Source organism: Mastigoproctus giganteus, chromosome 5 (assembly GCF_048544385.1).
Source record: "Mastigoproctus giganteus isolate SK-2022 chromosome 5, ASM4854438v1, whole genome shotgun sequence".
NCBI lineage: Eukaryota > Metazoa > Arthropoda > Arachnida > Uropygi > Thelyphonidae > Mastigoproctus > Mastigoproctus giganteus.
Genome location: NC_143579.1, coordinates 168,748,734 through 168,765,683, shown reverse-complemented (window position 1 = coordinate 168,765,683; position 16,950 = coordinate 168,748,734). Strand labels below are relative to the sequence as shown.

The 16,950-nt window shown below is 35.1% G+C and overlaps 1 protein-coding gene across 1 annotated transcript in view; it reads right to left on the bottom strand.

Moving 5' to 3' along the window:
• LOC150085824 (uncharacterized) overlaps nt 1–16,950 on the bottom strand; it is an 81,364-nt gene that overhangs the window by 16,327 nt on the left and 48,087 nt on the right. The window contains exons 3-4 of the mRNA XM_090373506.1: nt 14,133–14,201; nt 11,333–11,455 (exon numbers count right to left, since the gene is read on the bottom strand). Coding sequence (XP_090229632.1) covers nt 11,333–11,455; nt 14,133–14,201 — 192 coding nt within the window. The remainder of the gene's footprint in view (nt 1–11,332; nt 11,456–14,132; nt 14,202–16,950) is intronic.

Genomic DNA, 16,950 nt, shown 5'->3' with positions numbered 1-16,950 from the left:
TTCCAAGCAGAAGGAAAAACACCTTTGGAATAATAAAGTGAAGAAAGGCAGCAAAAGAACAGCAGTAAGTTCAGAAGCACAGGTTTTGAGAACAAGTGGAGAAATACCATCAGGACTTCTAGCTGTCTTAGTGTTAGCAGCGTTAGGTGGGTCAGAAAACTGCTAGCTTGGGGGGAGACAAAGACAAATAGATTAACAGTAGCCACTGGCAGAGATGAAAGAGATTCTTGCACTGCTTCTATTGGAATGAGCAGAAGCCTGAAAAACAATATGCAGGATATTTCAGAGACTGCTGGGAGTCATTGCGGTACAAGTAAACACATGGGTTGTGTTAGGGTAGCTAAGAATAGAAACAGGTGCATGTATATTTGAGTGTACACCAATGCTAGGAGTTTAGTAAATAAATTTGATGAATTTGAGGTTTTGCTCAAAACATCAAAGGCAGATATTGTTGGGATATCAGAGACATGGTGTCACACAGATATAAGGAATGCAGAACTGGAATTTGGGGAGTACAATGTCTACAGAAAGGACAGACAGGATAGGAAGGGAGGAGGGGTTATGCTATTAGTTAAAAAACACATAAAATCCAAGGAAGTGAAGCCAGTCGACATCGATGGACAGGGCAGTGTCGAGTCAGTTTGGTGTGACATAAGCATGGGTAAATCAAAATTGAGAGTAGGAGTGTGCTATAGGCCTAATGACTCTGATGAGTATAATAAGATACTGTACAGGGAAATAGAATGGGCCAGTAAATCAGAGAGTCTTATAATGGGGGATTTTAATTTCCCAGATATTGACTGGAATTTGTGGGTTGGTCACTCACACACTAGCAAGACTTTTGTGGATTTATTGGATGATTGTTTTCTACACCAGCATGTTCGGGAGGCAACTAGAGGGAGTAATACTCTTGATCTCATTATCAGTAGTGATTCTTCATGCATTAAGAATCTGTAGATACAGGAACCACTAGGTGGCAGTGATCACAGTGTGCTGAAGTGGGATTTACTCAAGGAGGTAACCACCAGAGGTAAAGGGAAGGGTTTTTGCTTTCGTAAAGGCGACTATGATGGGCTGAGACAGTATATAAATTCTATACAGTGGGACCAACTGATGATGTTACCAACAGCAAATTCAAAATGGGAAGCATTCAAGGAACTAATCTTGGAAGCTACCAGGCTTTACATACCAACCAAGAAATATTGTTCAAGATTCAGGCCTAAATGGTTGTCAGATGAACTAATGAGATATATGGCAGAGAAGAAAAATGCATGGGATACATACAAATTAATGGGTGACATGGAAGCCTATGATAAATATAAGTTGGTCTGTAACCAAGTCACAAAGAAGATTAGGCAGGCAAAGGCAGATTATGAGAAATCCTTGGCAAAGGATGCAAAGAAAAACAGAAAAGAGTTCTTTACCTATTTAAACTCAAGAAGGAAAGGGATGAATCAGATTGGTCCACTGGATGTTGATGGTTCAATAGTTAAGGATCCTGCTCAGGTGGCTAACAATCTAAACAAGTATTTTGCATCTACATTCACACATGAGGAGTTATTCAGGAAGGGGAATGTCGTAGGTGAAGTAAACATTGGCAGTGAGCTAGATGATTTTCTAATAACTGAGAGGAAAGTGGAGGAGAAATTGTTGAGGATAAACATAAAAAAGGCACCCGGGGTGGATGGGATCTATCCAGTTATATTAAAGGAGGCAGCAAAGGAAGTAAGCAAACCCCTAGAGGCCATAATTATGAGAGCTTCTTTGGACTCAGGGGAGGTACCCATAGACTGGAGATGCGCAAATGTAACCCCAATTCACAAAGGAGGATCAAAGGCTGACACAAGTAATTATAGACCTGTTAGTTTAACTTCGGTTCCAGGAAAATTAATGGAGGCACTGGTTAAAGAAGCACTGCAGGATCATCTGGACAAGAATTCAGTTATAGCTCAGACACAGCATGGTTTTGTTAAGGGCAGGTCTTGTCTGACCAATTTGATTGGATACTATGATGTAGTCACAAAAGAACTGGATGCAGGGAATAACTTTGATATTATATATTTGGATCTTAGAAAGGCTTTTGATACTGTTGCGCATGGAAGACTGCTGCACAAATTGGAGCAGTGTGGCATTGGAGGCAAATTGCTGCTATGGATAAAGGGATGGTTGAGTGGCAGAAGACAGAGAGTGGTAATCAATGGACACTGCTCATCGTCGACTAATGTTATTAGTGGAGTTCCTCAGGGTTCAGTGTTGGGTCCATTGTTGTTTTCTGTATTTATAAATGATATAGATGATGGTATATCAAGCTTAATGTCCAAGTTTGCAGACGATACAAAGGTTGGCAGGGTTGTTAAGGACACTACTGATGCTATGCTGCTGCAACAGGATCTGGAAAGGTTGAGCAGATGGGCTGAGAGATGGCAAATGAAGTTTAACATTGACAAATGTAAAGTACTACATATGGGAAACAGTAACCCCAGATCAACGTATCAACTCTGTGGTACTACGCTGACAGTGGTAGAGAATGAAAAGGACATGGGGGTAATTGTGCAGGCAGATATGAAGTTCTCTGAGCAGTGCAGACGAACTGCAAGAGTAGCTCATGGTGTCTTTTCAATGATATACAGGAATTTTTCTAGCAGGGATAGGGATGTGATTATTCCCTTGTATAAGGCATTAGTCAGGCCACACCTTGTGTACTGTATACAGGTCTGGAGGCCTCATTTCAAGAAGGATGTCGAGCTGCTGGAACGAGTACAGAGAAGGGCAACAAGATTAGTGAATGGAACAAAGGGTTGCTCTTAAGAAGAAAGGCTTAAGTTTTGCAAATTACAGAGTCTGGAGACTAGGCATCGGCGAGGTGATCTGATAGAGGTGTATAAGGCTTTGAATGGCTTGAGCATGCTCAATGCCGATGGGATTCTTCCTCTTGCTCAGAATAATCACCTGAGAGGGCATAAATTCAAATTGAGGAAGGATGGATGTCCGGATAGATGTGCGGAAATTTGCCTTTAGCCAGCGGGCAGTTGGTTTGTGGAATAGACTTCCATCACTTGTTGTTGAAGTTGATAGCCTATACAAATTTAAGGCTCAGCTGGACAGGTATTTCGAACGAACGGAGGGGTGAAATGGGAGTAGGGTTGTGTTTTTTTTTTTTTTTTTGGCTGATGCTGAATAAGCTTGCTTTCTTGCATCATATGCCTCTACTAATGCTAATGCTAATGCTTAGCATCAAGATTTGTCAAAATCCTTCTGACATCCTGTTTATGGAAGACCACAGGAGGCACTGAATGGAGTGTGCTGGGAATGGTCAGAGGTGTTTTACCAAGATCATTAATACGTGAGTTGGAAGAAAAATGTGATGCTAGCAGGTCAGCTTTATCCTTGGCTGAAGTGACAACAGAACCATCTGATTTTGACAAAGGTGGGAGCAGAGATGGGCAAAAGTTGCAGCCAATAGCTTTGGCAAGAGCCCAGAATGCCCGGCTACCATTAGGGCAAGAAGCAAGTTTTCTACTCTTAGCCTGTTCAAAATCTAGTTTGGACTGATTTATAACTGCTTTACAATTGTTGCAAGCTTTGGTGTAGGCAGAAAATGAAACTGAAGAATTGGAAACAAGCCAATTACGATATACAATGTTCCTCTCTTGAACAGCCTTAGCACATTTATTGGAAAACCAAGGTTTTGAAAAAGGACAAGATTTTAAAGTGATGTGGAATCAAGGATTCCATTCCTACAAGAATAATTTCACTAACACGATCTGACAAAATGTTGACATCAGAAGTTTTGAAACAGTAATCCGACCAAGCAAAAGAAGAAAATAAATCTCGTAGGTCATCCCATTTTGTATTCTTGTAAAACTAAACAATACGAGATTGGGAATAGCCATGAGAATAGCCATAAGACCATTGGAGAAGAGACAATCACCAAGTTGTGATCTTAGGCGTCTAAAGGACCACTCACTTTGACGGGTTACTTAGAAGGGTTATTTGTGAGAAAAAGATCAAGCATGTTGGCTGTATGGTTAAGATTGTCCGGCATTCTTATAGGTAAATGAACAATCTGTGCAAGGTCATTTGTAATTGCAAAAGCCTCAGCATCTCGACCAGCTGGGTCAGTGTGACTAGAAAACGGAAGCCAGCTGGAGTTGTGAACATTAAAATCACCAAGGAAAATTATCTCATTGTTAGGAAAGTTGGACTGGAGAAAGTCAAGTTGCAAAGAGAGGAAGTCAAAGAGCTCCAAGTGATTAGCGGAGTTGGGAGAATGGTAGAGACAACAGATGAATTTGACACAATGAAGTAGAGAGATTTTAAGCCAGAGAAGATCGAAAAGAGGAGATTCCAAATTACCAAGTCTCTGACAGGGAATATCGGAACAGACATAAGCACAAGTATGACCTTTCAGGCAAAAGGAATCATACAGCGAATAATTTGGGCAACTGAGATGAGCAGTAGTTGAATCAACCAATAACTGAGATTCTCTCAGAAAAAGTACATGGGATTTGGCAGACTACAAGTGGAAATGGACATCATTGAGATTAGAATTGAGACCACGTATATTTGTGAAACGAACTAGGAAGTGGTTGGGAGGTTTAGATCTTTTTGCAGATAAGCTTACTCTATTGATTTGACAATTCATGGTGTAATCAATAGTAAGAAGAAGTGGTTGGGGGGTGAAATTTTTGGATATGGCGTATACATGGTAAGAATATACCCAGATCCTTGACATATACGTGACCTCGACAATGTCCCCCCCCCCCCACATACACACTACTTGGACTCCCTCCAGTCACTATTTGGCAGAGTAAAAGTAGCAAGATTATACACTAGCTTATCCAGAAGCCTCCTAAAGAGTTACCAATAGGTTTGGTCCAGTGTACTAACTAGTGCCCGGTCTGCAAACACTGTTTTAGAACTGTACCCTCGAAATGTAAGGAAGATTGGATCTCGCCATGATATTCATCATAAACTGAAAAGTCATCAGTCATACTGCATGATGGAAGAGATAGGGAAGGGTTGACCGGAACTTAGCTCTGGGGACTAAACATGGGTTTAACCACTTCAAACCTCCCATAAGCAAAGTGGTGGTATTGCACCGGTTGATGAGAGTCATCTACCACCTGACTTACAGCTTAGTTACAATTATCCTGCCACTGTTTTCTTGGGTAGCAATGCAATGCTCCCACTGCATTTTCCACTTTTTGAAGCACTGTTTCAAGAATATTTATTTATATCTCTCAGTTAATTTATTGTATTCTTGATGATGTCTACTACCATTTGAAGTCTTCTTCCTTTTAGGTTCATTTTTATTTTGGAATATAATAAAATGTCTGGAGGAAAATGTGGAGGAGTGGGGGGAGGTTGTAGAACACCAGGAATTGAATGTTTTGACAAGAATTCTTGAACTGACAAATCTATGTGAGCTGGGTGCATTGTTATGATGGAGGAGGGATGTTCCTGCATTCTGGATTTCCAGTCATTTCCTTAATACTGCATTTCTCATGTCTCACAAATTTCAGTCTAAATGTATGGCTTCGTGGATTGAATTCATGATAATTTTGTGGAGGGGAAAGCAAACCGAAATATGCCAAATTTTCTGATCTGCAGCCAAGGGCCCAGACACAAACTTTGCCTTATGGATTTCTAAATGTGTTAAATTGCATGATGGGAACCAATGGATATTCCAGTCTCTTTTATCACTTTTCAGACAGTCAATACAGTCAATGGAGGAATAATTGTTGTCTACTTCCAGATGAAAATTACACACACAGATGGGAATCAGACATTTTGTATATTTTTATCACTTCGTCAGCAATTGCTGTTATCGCTACTTCAACATTAGATCAGAAATGCAAAAAAAAAGTCGAACCTTTGGCCTTTCTTATCTATGTAATGGTGAAGTAGCAATGATATCAATCACATCATTGATGAAGTTGTAAGAATATAACACATGATATACCTGATTCTCATTTATGTGTAATTTCCAAATGGAAATAAACAGATAGTCTAGTGTAGGCTGAAGTGCTTTATTCCTCTTTAAAAGTTCTACATTACCTACACACCATACCACTCAATCAGTATTGAAAGTTAGGCAATGATTTTCATAGATAAATCACATTGGCAATTAAACTTGTGTTTCTTGAAGGATGGCCAGCCCTATCATCTTCATCCATTAATATTAATACCATTTGTAGGTTTGTTGTTTTACTTATAGTCCTACTGTAACATTCTTTATGCAACTTTTTTTCTCAGCTGGGAAGAAATCTTCATGGGCATCTGTGCATTAATGGTGTTGTTTCATAAGGTAAAGGGTATGTTTTTGAACAAGTGATGAATGTTATGAAAAGCAGGAGGTTGTTTCTGTCCTAGCTGACATGATTTAAACAGCCTTAATGCTCTGAACAAACACAACTTTCACAACTGAACTACTTTTGGTATCACCAAAAAGTTAATCTGCCATTCATTTAAAAGGCAAAACACTGCTATAAGAGCCACTTTCAGAACTTACTGGTCCCTCATCAGATAAGCTGATCTTTAGTGAAAATTCCCCGGCAAAACGATGGTAATGAAGGTCTGTGAGCCACCATGCAGTCAGAAAAGTTAAAATTTTGAAATATTAAAGCAGGTATAGCCTTTTACAATTGGACCAAAGGGTTAATATATTATAATGTTTTAGACTTAATTCCTAACTCAAGAGATTTTTATGATTTCCATATTTATTTTTTTGTTGTTAAATGTACTGTAGTTTTGTTTTTTTCAGTTATTTTATAATTTTTTTTTCCAAGTTACGACTAAAATATTTTTCCTTCAGAATAAAATAAGCAATTAAGTGTAAAACTTTATTATATTAACCCTTTGGTCCAATGTTTTGACCACCATGACTGTCAGCTATACTTCGTATAAACTATCTGAAAAAAAAAAAAAAAAAAAAACCTAAATTGATGTCTATATTATTCAACTGTTAACAACAAGCAGTTTTTTTTTTTTTCCCCTCAGTCCTCTTCCAGCCTGATGTTACAGAGGCCACACCTGTCAGCATTTCTGATACAAAATTTATTTTCCTGGTTCAATTATTGTACTTCCATTTACTTATACTTCATATAAACAATCTGAAAAACTAATTTGATGTGATTTGTTTATATTCAATTGTTATTGACAGGTAGGCAGTGTTTTTTTTTTTAGTTCTCTTCCAGTCTGATGCACTATTACAGATGCTGGCAGTTCTGATCGTGAAATTTGCTTTCTTACTGGGCTGGCACAATTTTCCATCCATTTATACTTCATATGAACAATCTGAAAAACTACACTGATATTTATATTGAATTGTTAACACAAGGCACAGAGTAAGTTATGCTCTGTGTTGGGGTGAATTATTTGGAGATTCCATCAAGATCTTATAAAGACTTTCTGATGACAAAATTGAGAAACTATTAGATCTGTCCGATGAAGAAATTCAGAAAAAAAAGGAAACTTTCAAATAAAGTAGCTTCCATCTGTTCCACATAGTATGACTGGGTTTTCAGTTTCACTCTAAATGAACTAAAGGCATTTTTCGGTGTTATCAACATGGGACTAAATGAAAAAACTGATACAAAGGAATAATGGTCTGAAGAATGAACAGACAGAATTCCATTTTTCAAGAAGGTATTTAGCACGAAGAGATTTCTGCTGTTATTTTGGATGTTGCATTTCTGCTTACCAACAATAGGACAAAAGAAAAAAATAATAATTCAAGGTAAATAAAAAATATTATTGATTATCAGAATGGAAAATTTTCTGTAATATAATGTATTCGTAAAATAATAAGAGAAGTTTACCTCAATATAGTACGTAAAACACTTCCGTACGATACTTTCCAGAAATTAAAACGCAAAAAATCAAAAAACTTACATTAGAGTAACAAATAATTTAAAAATAATTAAAAATCAATTTAACACAATTAAAAATAAGAAAATTTATTTAAATAATTTAATTTAAAAAATTACGAAACGATTTTCCTTCCTCCTTTCCTAGGAAGGAAAATCGTTTCATAATTTTTTTCATTAAATTATTTTAATTAATTTTCTTATTTTTAATTGTGTTAAATTGATTTTTAATTGTGTTAAATTGAGTTTTATTGTGTTAAATTGATTTTTAATTATTTTTAAATTATTTGTTACCTAATGTAAGTTTTTCGATTTTTTCGTTTTAATTTCTGGAGAGTATCATACGGAAGTGTTCTACGTACTATATTGAGGTAAACTTCTCTTATCATTTTACAAATATTGATATTAACGTAGAATGTATTGAGCATTACAGCTCTGGTTCATACTATGTAATATAATGTAATATTTTTTCTAGGAAGAAATACTACATTAGAGCTATTAAAATGTTTTACCATGTTGTTTTGTATATCAGCTCATATAAACCAAAAAATAAATAATATTTGAACATCACATTTCAACTAGTCATTTGTTTGATCATTAGAACTAAATATATGGGGAAAACAGTGAAAATAATTTAAAATATTCTTTTAGCGACAGGAAACGAAAATTGGTGACACAACGAGCACTCCAACCTGCATGGAGTGTATTCTGCCTTTAATTCTTTAAAGCATTACAGATTATTCTCAGCATTATATAAAATTTGTTGGGAAGCATTTTGCCTTTTACCTTGACATAAACATAGTTCTTCAGGCACAATGCCCTGAACGATAGCATAAATTAGTTCCTTTTAACTGCTGGGATTTCGAGAGGAAATAATTTTCAGCCTCAACCACATATTTTCAATCAGATTTAGGCCTTGACACACTATTTGGTCACATGAGTATATATATATATATATATATATATATATTATGGTTTTATATGGTTTACATAAACTATGGTCTCAGATTTTTCATACTGATTTTGGCTGTTTGGTAATGTGCATCATCATGCCAAAACATGCTTGTCTTGTGTTACTGATCAATAACAGCAATTTCTATTCAAGAATTTGGATCAGTATTGTTTTGCATTTAACTCTTTTCACGTGGGAGTTCACAGAACATGTGGGCCTGCAGCAGTGAATTTTTCAAATGCAGTCGGGCTACATGTAGCGTACCTTTTGAATTGGTCATGTGAACTTGTGAATAGTCCAATTTTGAAAAGAAGTCTGAAACCTCACTGTCAAATATTGTTATACAGTGATATGGCATCTTTAAATTTTTCATTTCTATTCAATTCCCCAAGAACTGTGTGCAGAATCATTGCAAATTCATGTAATGTAACTCACATTACAGGTGCACATGTATTCCAACTTTGTCTATACTGTGGGGAGGGAACCACTGCTCATTTTTAATTAATGATACAAAATGCCCAATTTCCCAACATAGTTGTTGTGCATTTTCAAGTGTCCCCCCCCTGCCTATATGCTCAATTTGAGAGAGAGAGAGAGAGAGAGAGAGAGAGAGAGAGAGAGAGAGAGAGAGAGAGAGAGAGATAAAAAAAAAAACACTTATGTATTAGAGGATATAAAAAAAAAAGAGTTTGCAACAAGGCATGTGAAATGATTTTCCACACACAAAATAACAAAGATCATTGAGTTTCATTTTTACCTCCGTAATACATGCAGCTCTGCTTGCATGTAAGCAGAGCATTAACAATAACCACTGTATTATTTATTCATAATTGTACTTACCTCCTAAAGAGTGTATTGAATAAAAAAGGATAACGTTTTTCTAGACAGTGCACTCATTCAATAAACTTCATAAATGAGTGTAAAATTACTCTTGCTAATTACAGCTACATAATCTGGTCACAGAACGCTTGTGTGAACTTTGGAGCAGCTGAGAGAGAGAGAGAGAGACCAATGTATGGGTAGTTTTAAAAATATGCATTTGATTATAGTTTTGATACTAAATTTGTAGAGCCAAGTTAAAAGATGGTTATTAAAACCTCGATTTGAACAAGTCTAACATTCTGAATTTTTTTTTTTTTTTTTTTTTAAATTATGCATTATTTGTTTTAGTGTACAAAACAGTTTTGTGCAATATTTTCCTTTCATGCTGTTTCCTTCCATACTTAATCTTTTCCATAAATGAAGATTATTTAGCTCCACAGATTGAAAAAAAAAAAAAAAAAAAAAAAAAAACGTTTAAGTCTACAATTTTACCTTTGAATTACTATATGATAATTTCAAGGTAAATTTTGCAACTGTAATAAAAAATTGTTTTCCAGCTGTACTCAGATACTAGACAGTTTTCTGTCTACTACTCTCAGCTGTCCTAAAGTGATGTCATACTGGTCACTGACTTACATAGTAAGAGTACTTGATGCTCGGTTACAATGTTTACTGAAACAATACAATAATGCAAAAAAAAAAAAAAAAAAAAAAGAGTAAAATATAACCTTTTTTTCTTGGATTCCAAGAATTGTATTACAATACTTATAACACAATACTTAGATTACAAGCAATTAATATCGCAAAATATCGATACTCGCATGACTGTTACAGCTATAAAAATGAAACTCGGAAATCTTGTTACCACTAGGGGCTGTATGGACAAATGGCTGCTGGAATAACATACCAACACAACCCACACTACACTATGCTACGCCAATAGTGACACTATCTCTGGACTTCACAGAGTTTCTATTGTAACACAGAATATACTATGTGGAATTGGAGGGGAATCCCCAGTGACACTTGACAAGAAACACTATACACTATGTCCTTTCTGTACACATCGTAATCCCCATATTCAAATTCTCCATCCCTTATACATGTGTCTGATATCCTCACAATTTCTGCATTTGATGACTTGACTAGCACTTCAAATTCATCAAATTTATTTATTATGCTCCTAGTACTGATGTACATGCAAATATACATGCACCTTTTTCTTACTCTTAGTTACCCTAACACAGCACATGTATTTACTTGTTTCATGATTACTCACAGCAGACCTTGTAATTTATTTATATTTTTATCTTTCTAAGTATTGGGTTTAATGCTGCACTAAAAATCCTAATTTTCAGTGTGTCTGTTATGTCAGTATCGGTTAAATATATATGCCATTACTTATAAATTAAAATATGATAAAACTTTTTCTTAAAAACAGTGTAGTAATAGCAGTACATAGCAACTATTATAAATGGCAGCAATGGCATCAAAGGGTTTAAATATAATTTCAATTAGCGGAATGTATAACTACAGAATGAAATGGACACAATACCTTAGAATGACAAACCAAAAATAATTCTAGGAAATTGCAAGGTTAACTAGTCTAAGCAAATGATGGGGAGAGGGAGAAGGACAGAAACTAGAACATGGTATAAATATTCTTGATAACAAGGAGACAATTTACCTGACGATCCTTAGTTTCTGTTGTCTTCCTCATCTCATTTTTTTTTTTAATGTCATCATAAATACTATCATATTCATAAACTGTTGGATCTTCATTAAGTGCTTTTTTTATTTCAAGTTGAGCCTATTAATATAAAAACACAGAGGAACCAATATTATTTAAACAATATACACATTTTTCTTTGAGAAATCTTGACAATATGTTTCACCAATAATAATGGGGGTAAAAGTTTATGACACAGAGCAGCTATTATCATTTAATGTAAGCATTCACTTCGTTACCAAAAAAAAAAAAAAAAAATCCAATAAAATTCAATATGGTGCAAGTTCAACCACCATACTTCTAATTGCACTAAAGTTGAATATCCATTTTTAAGCTTTAACAGCAAAATTTCATGTATTAATATATGAAAAGTAATAAAAAGTTCTTTCTACAGTATATTTCTGAATGAGAGTGGTATTTTTAATTTAATATTATTTATTTATTTATTTTATTGTTTGTCATTTTATTTATTTATTTTATTGTTTGTCATTTTATTTATTTATTGTTTTTTAAAGTCGATATTCAAGTAAAATAAAACAAAAATTATAAAAGTGCAGCAGAATTTATTTGAACGGTGAAATTATTCTTGTAGAGAAAATCCTTTATTCTACATTCCACCTTAAAACCTCTGTTTTCCAATGAATGTGCTAAGATAAGAATATTGCATATCGCAATTGGTTTGCATTCAGGTTCATTTTCTGCCTACACCAAAGCATGTAACAATTGTAAAGCAGTTATTAATCAGCCCAAACTAGATTTTGAACAGGTTGAGAGAAGAAAACAAGCTTCTTGTCCAGACAGTAGAGCATTCTTATCTCTTGCTAAAACTATTGGCCAAAACTTTTGCCCATCTGTTAAAACCTGATGGTTCTATTGCCACTTCAGCTAAAGATAAAGCTGACATGCTAACATCCTACGTGTCTTCTAATTCTTGTATTGCTGACCTTGGTAAACCACCTCCTACCACCAGTACACCCACTCAATGTCTCCTTTGGTCTTCCATCAAAAAGACGTCAGAAGAATTTTAAACGATGCTGAGAAAGTTCCATGTACTGATGGTATTTCTTCACTTGTTCTCAAAATCAGTGCTCCTGAGCTTACTCCTGTTTTGTGTTGTGTTTTTATGCTTTTTTTTTTCCCACTGGTATTTTTCCTGCTTGGAAATTTGCACATATCCTATCAGTTCCTAAAAATTGTGACATCCTTCGCATTCAATTAACATCCCATTACACTTCTACTCTTTCTAAAGCAATAGAAAACTCCATTAACTGGTAACTCCTAAACTATCTTGAAACCTTTCATCTGATTAATGATTGCCAATACAGATTCCATCAGTGTCAATTCACTGGTGATATATTGGCTTATGCTACCCATTTATAGAAAAATTCAATGGAAAAGTTTGGTGAAACTCACGCCTTTGAAATGTCAATACAGATTCCATCAGTGTCAATTCACTGGTGATATATTGGCTTATGCTACCCATTTATAGAAAAATTCAATGGAAAAGTTTGGTGAAACTCACGCCTTTGAAATGTCAAGATCTTTGAAATGTTGATATTGACATTTCAAAGGCTTTTGATCGTATTTGGCAATGAGCTCTTCTAAATAAGGTTCAACCTCATGAATTGACAAATGTTTTTTGTAATTAGGTATATCCAGTTTTCTCTCTGACTGATCACTGTGGATGATGGTAGATGGCTTTCTGTCTTCTAACTTCTCCACTAATGCTGGTATTCCTCAAGGTTCAGTTCTTTCTCCCACTCTTTTCCTTTTGTATATTATTGACTTGCTTCATTTTTTCTTGAGCTAGAAATCCTATCCACAGTTTTGCTGATGACAGCATATTGCATTCCAGTTTGATAAATCTTGCCCTAAACAAGCTCCAGTGGGGCAAAGATAATTTAGATAATTTAAATCCACCTAAAACTCAATCCTGTCCTATATCTCGCAAAAAGGATTTTTCTGCTCCTATGCTCATCTTTGATGACACTCAAATTTCTAGACAAGATTACATATCTCTATTAGAGTTACCCTGATTCTTGGAATAAACGCATCACAAATATTTTCTCTGCATCTGAAAAACTGGGTTTTCTCTTTCGCTCTTGGTGTTTCTAACCGCTACTCACCCTGTACAAATTTCAAATCCTGCCTACCGTGGAATTCTGTTCCTACATCTGAGGCTGGGCTATGCTCCCATAACCTCTCTCAGGCTTCTTGACTCCATTCAAAAGAGGGCAGTTAGGTTAATTAATGACCCACTTGTAGAAAGTCTCAAAGATGTGTTCTGTTTCTGCTGCATGCCTTTTCTACAGATACTTGCATGGGCACTATTAACAGAAAAGTCATTAGTTCTGCAAATTGCAACATCTGGAAACTAGGCATCTGCATAGAGATCTGATTTAGGCATTTAAGACTTTGAATGGATGGAGGAAGCTGAATGCTGATTGCATTCTGCTTCTTGTGCTGGCCACACGCATGCATGCGTGCGCACACGCACACACAAGCTTTTTTTTTTTTCTGGCTGGTACAGTGTAAGCTTTGCTTTCTAGTATCATGTTATTAATACTAATGTTATAAATTTTTCATACATTAAATTATATTAGTATATCTGTTTTCAAAAATACACTGACACCTTAAAATAATGATATTAAGCAATATTTATTAACTTTATTAGCTGTATAACAATAACCTACATATAACTGTTATAAACTGATTTACACAAATCAGCAGGATTAAGAAAAGAAGCAAACAAACAAACCTGAATTTTTTGTTGATTTTTCCAAGGTATTTTTGAAGGTGTTTTCTCCATAGTACTTGATGATTCTTCCTGTAAATTTGAACTTAATCATTATTACTGTTATTACTGCATTATCTGGTTACTTTAGAAATGTTTTAATTATAAAAAAAAATGGCTAATGTATTAAGATAGCATAGCTTAATTTTCAACATTCACCTCTTGAATGATTCGCTTGGATGTGATATGATTATAGACGACACGTGGTTAATGTGAATAAGAACATAATCTTATTTGTACATAATCATAGCTATAAACACAATTACGATTTGGAATTTCATTAATGATTTAAAATAATTAATTAAAACCATTAAAATATGTACGAGAAGGAGGGAATGTACATTCCATTTTACAGTTGTCAATTAAAATCATTAAGATTGGAATAGTTCTGAATGGATTAATATTAATAAACAAGCTAATAGTTGTGCACGAGCAACTTTCGATTTATGTCCTCAGTTAGCATTGTGTAAAGAGAAAATGCAAATGGTTTACAAAGAAGAAAAGTCGATTCTTGAAATGCAATTCAGTGCACGTGGAAACTTATGCATGTTAAATTCCAAATAGGGGAAAGGTTGATTGGGAGTTTTATGTTTAATCCGTTAAATGATGTATGTCGTCCAAACCATTCAATAACTAGTGCTTCATTTTGGAGAATTGTGAAATTAGACTCTAATTTAATTATTGTGATAGCTGAATCTATTAGTGGGTTTTGATTGTAAGAATGGACATGTTGTGTTAACTCTATTAGATAGGTTAGATTTAAAATTATTAAAATGGTAATATGTGCGCGTATTAGAGATTTTAGAAGTACTAAATTTTGTCGTAGTGCTCCCAATGTAACAGGCTTTACAGTCCAATTGGCATCGAATTAAATATATGATTTTATTATAATCCTGCATGGTATATTTGTGTGTGTTGTTATATATGAATTAAATTTGGAGCCTAATTTATTGCATGGTGAAAAAATTATGGTTATGTTTGTGTTTGTAAAAATCTGTCGGAGTTGTTTCGCATATTGTCTGTGATAAGGGAGAACAATTTGGGTTCCTTATTCTTTATCATGATGATTGTTGCAATGATGTGAGTTATTAATTCTGTTTTCAACTCTGGAAATGGTCTCTTTTATTAGCTGTAATGGATATTTTCTAGCTATGAATTTTTCCGTAAGGTATTTTTAGTTCTACAGCTAAATCATCTTGTGTATAGCTATATTTAATGGCAATGTGAGTTTGGTTAAAAAGAACTGCTTCTTTAATGTATAAAGGATGATGTGAATAAAAACGTAAAAATTTACCTGTATGTATTTTCTTCCTATAAATCTTGGTACCTAACCTTGTACCAACTTTATAAATAGTAAGGTTTAAAAAATTAATTGTGTTATCTATTTCTGTTTCAAGAGTGAATTTAAGTCGTTCATGTAATGGTTAAATGTACTGAGTAGTGTATCGATGGAATTCTTATTATCTATTAAAAGTATTTCGTCCTCATATCTCATATATAATTTGATGTCAGAAGGAAAAGGTTGATGTACTTTCTGTTCAATAGAAGCTAAATAAATCTCGGAAAACGGGACTGATATACCCAGATCCATAGGGAGGCCATATATCTATTTGTAAACATTGTCTTGAAACTGAATTGCTTTGCTTTAAGTAAGAATGACAAGTTCTAAAATACTATTAATACTTAGGTTAGTGCATTTTATCAATGCAAGGGAAAATCATGGAGGCAATGATCAAGGGTGGAATTCAGGATCATTTGGACTGAATTGAAATTCTTAAGGATACTCAGCATGGTTTTGTAAAGGGAAAATCATGTTTAACAAATCTGGTTCGCTATTTTGAAAGGGTCACTCACGAGCTGGATTTAGGGAATAATTTCGACATTGTTTATTTAGATTTCAGCAAAGCTTTTGACTCAGTCCCACATGAGCGGTTGCTTTATAACTTAGAACAGGTTGGAATCACTGGGAAAATCCTTAGATGGATAGCAGGATGGCTTCAGGGCAGGAGGCAGAGGGTTGTGATAAATGGCTATTCCTCAGATTGGGTTGATGTAAGAAGTGGGGTTCCCCAAGGATCAGTATTAGGACCACTGTTGTTTTTAATTTTCATAAACGACATCGATGAAGGGATAGAAGGCGTGATGTCTAAATTTGCAGATGATGTTAAAATTGGTAGAGTAGTTAATGATCACCGTAAAGCTGAGCTTCTTCGGAGAGACCTAGATAGACTTCAGGAATGGTCAGAAAAATGGCAGCTATATTTTAATCCAACAAAGTGTAAGGTATTACACTGGGAAACAGTAATCCCAGAATAACTTATTCACTTGGTGGAATTCAACTAAATCCAGTACTGGAGGAAAGGGACTTGGGTGTTACGATACGGTCAGACATGAAAGGAAGGCCCATGGGGCCCTATCGATTATCTATCGAACTTTTGCAAGTAGAGATAGGGACGTGATAATCCCATTATATAAGGCTTTTGTTAGACCACACTTGGAATACTGTGTTCAAGTATGGAGACCGCACCTAAAGAAAGACATCGAGCTTCTTGAAAGGGTGCAAAAACGGGTAACTCACCTGGTGAGATCGGCAAAAGGGCATCCTTATGAAGAAAGACTTCGAATATGTGGGTTGCAGAGTTTTGAAACTAGACACTTTAGAGATTTGATTGAGGTATTTAAGGTTCTGAGAGGCATCAGTAAAATGAATGAGGACGAAATTTTCAAGATTATAAATGATGCTAGAACTAGGGGACATAAATTCAAGTTACGGGAGGGGGGA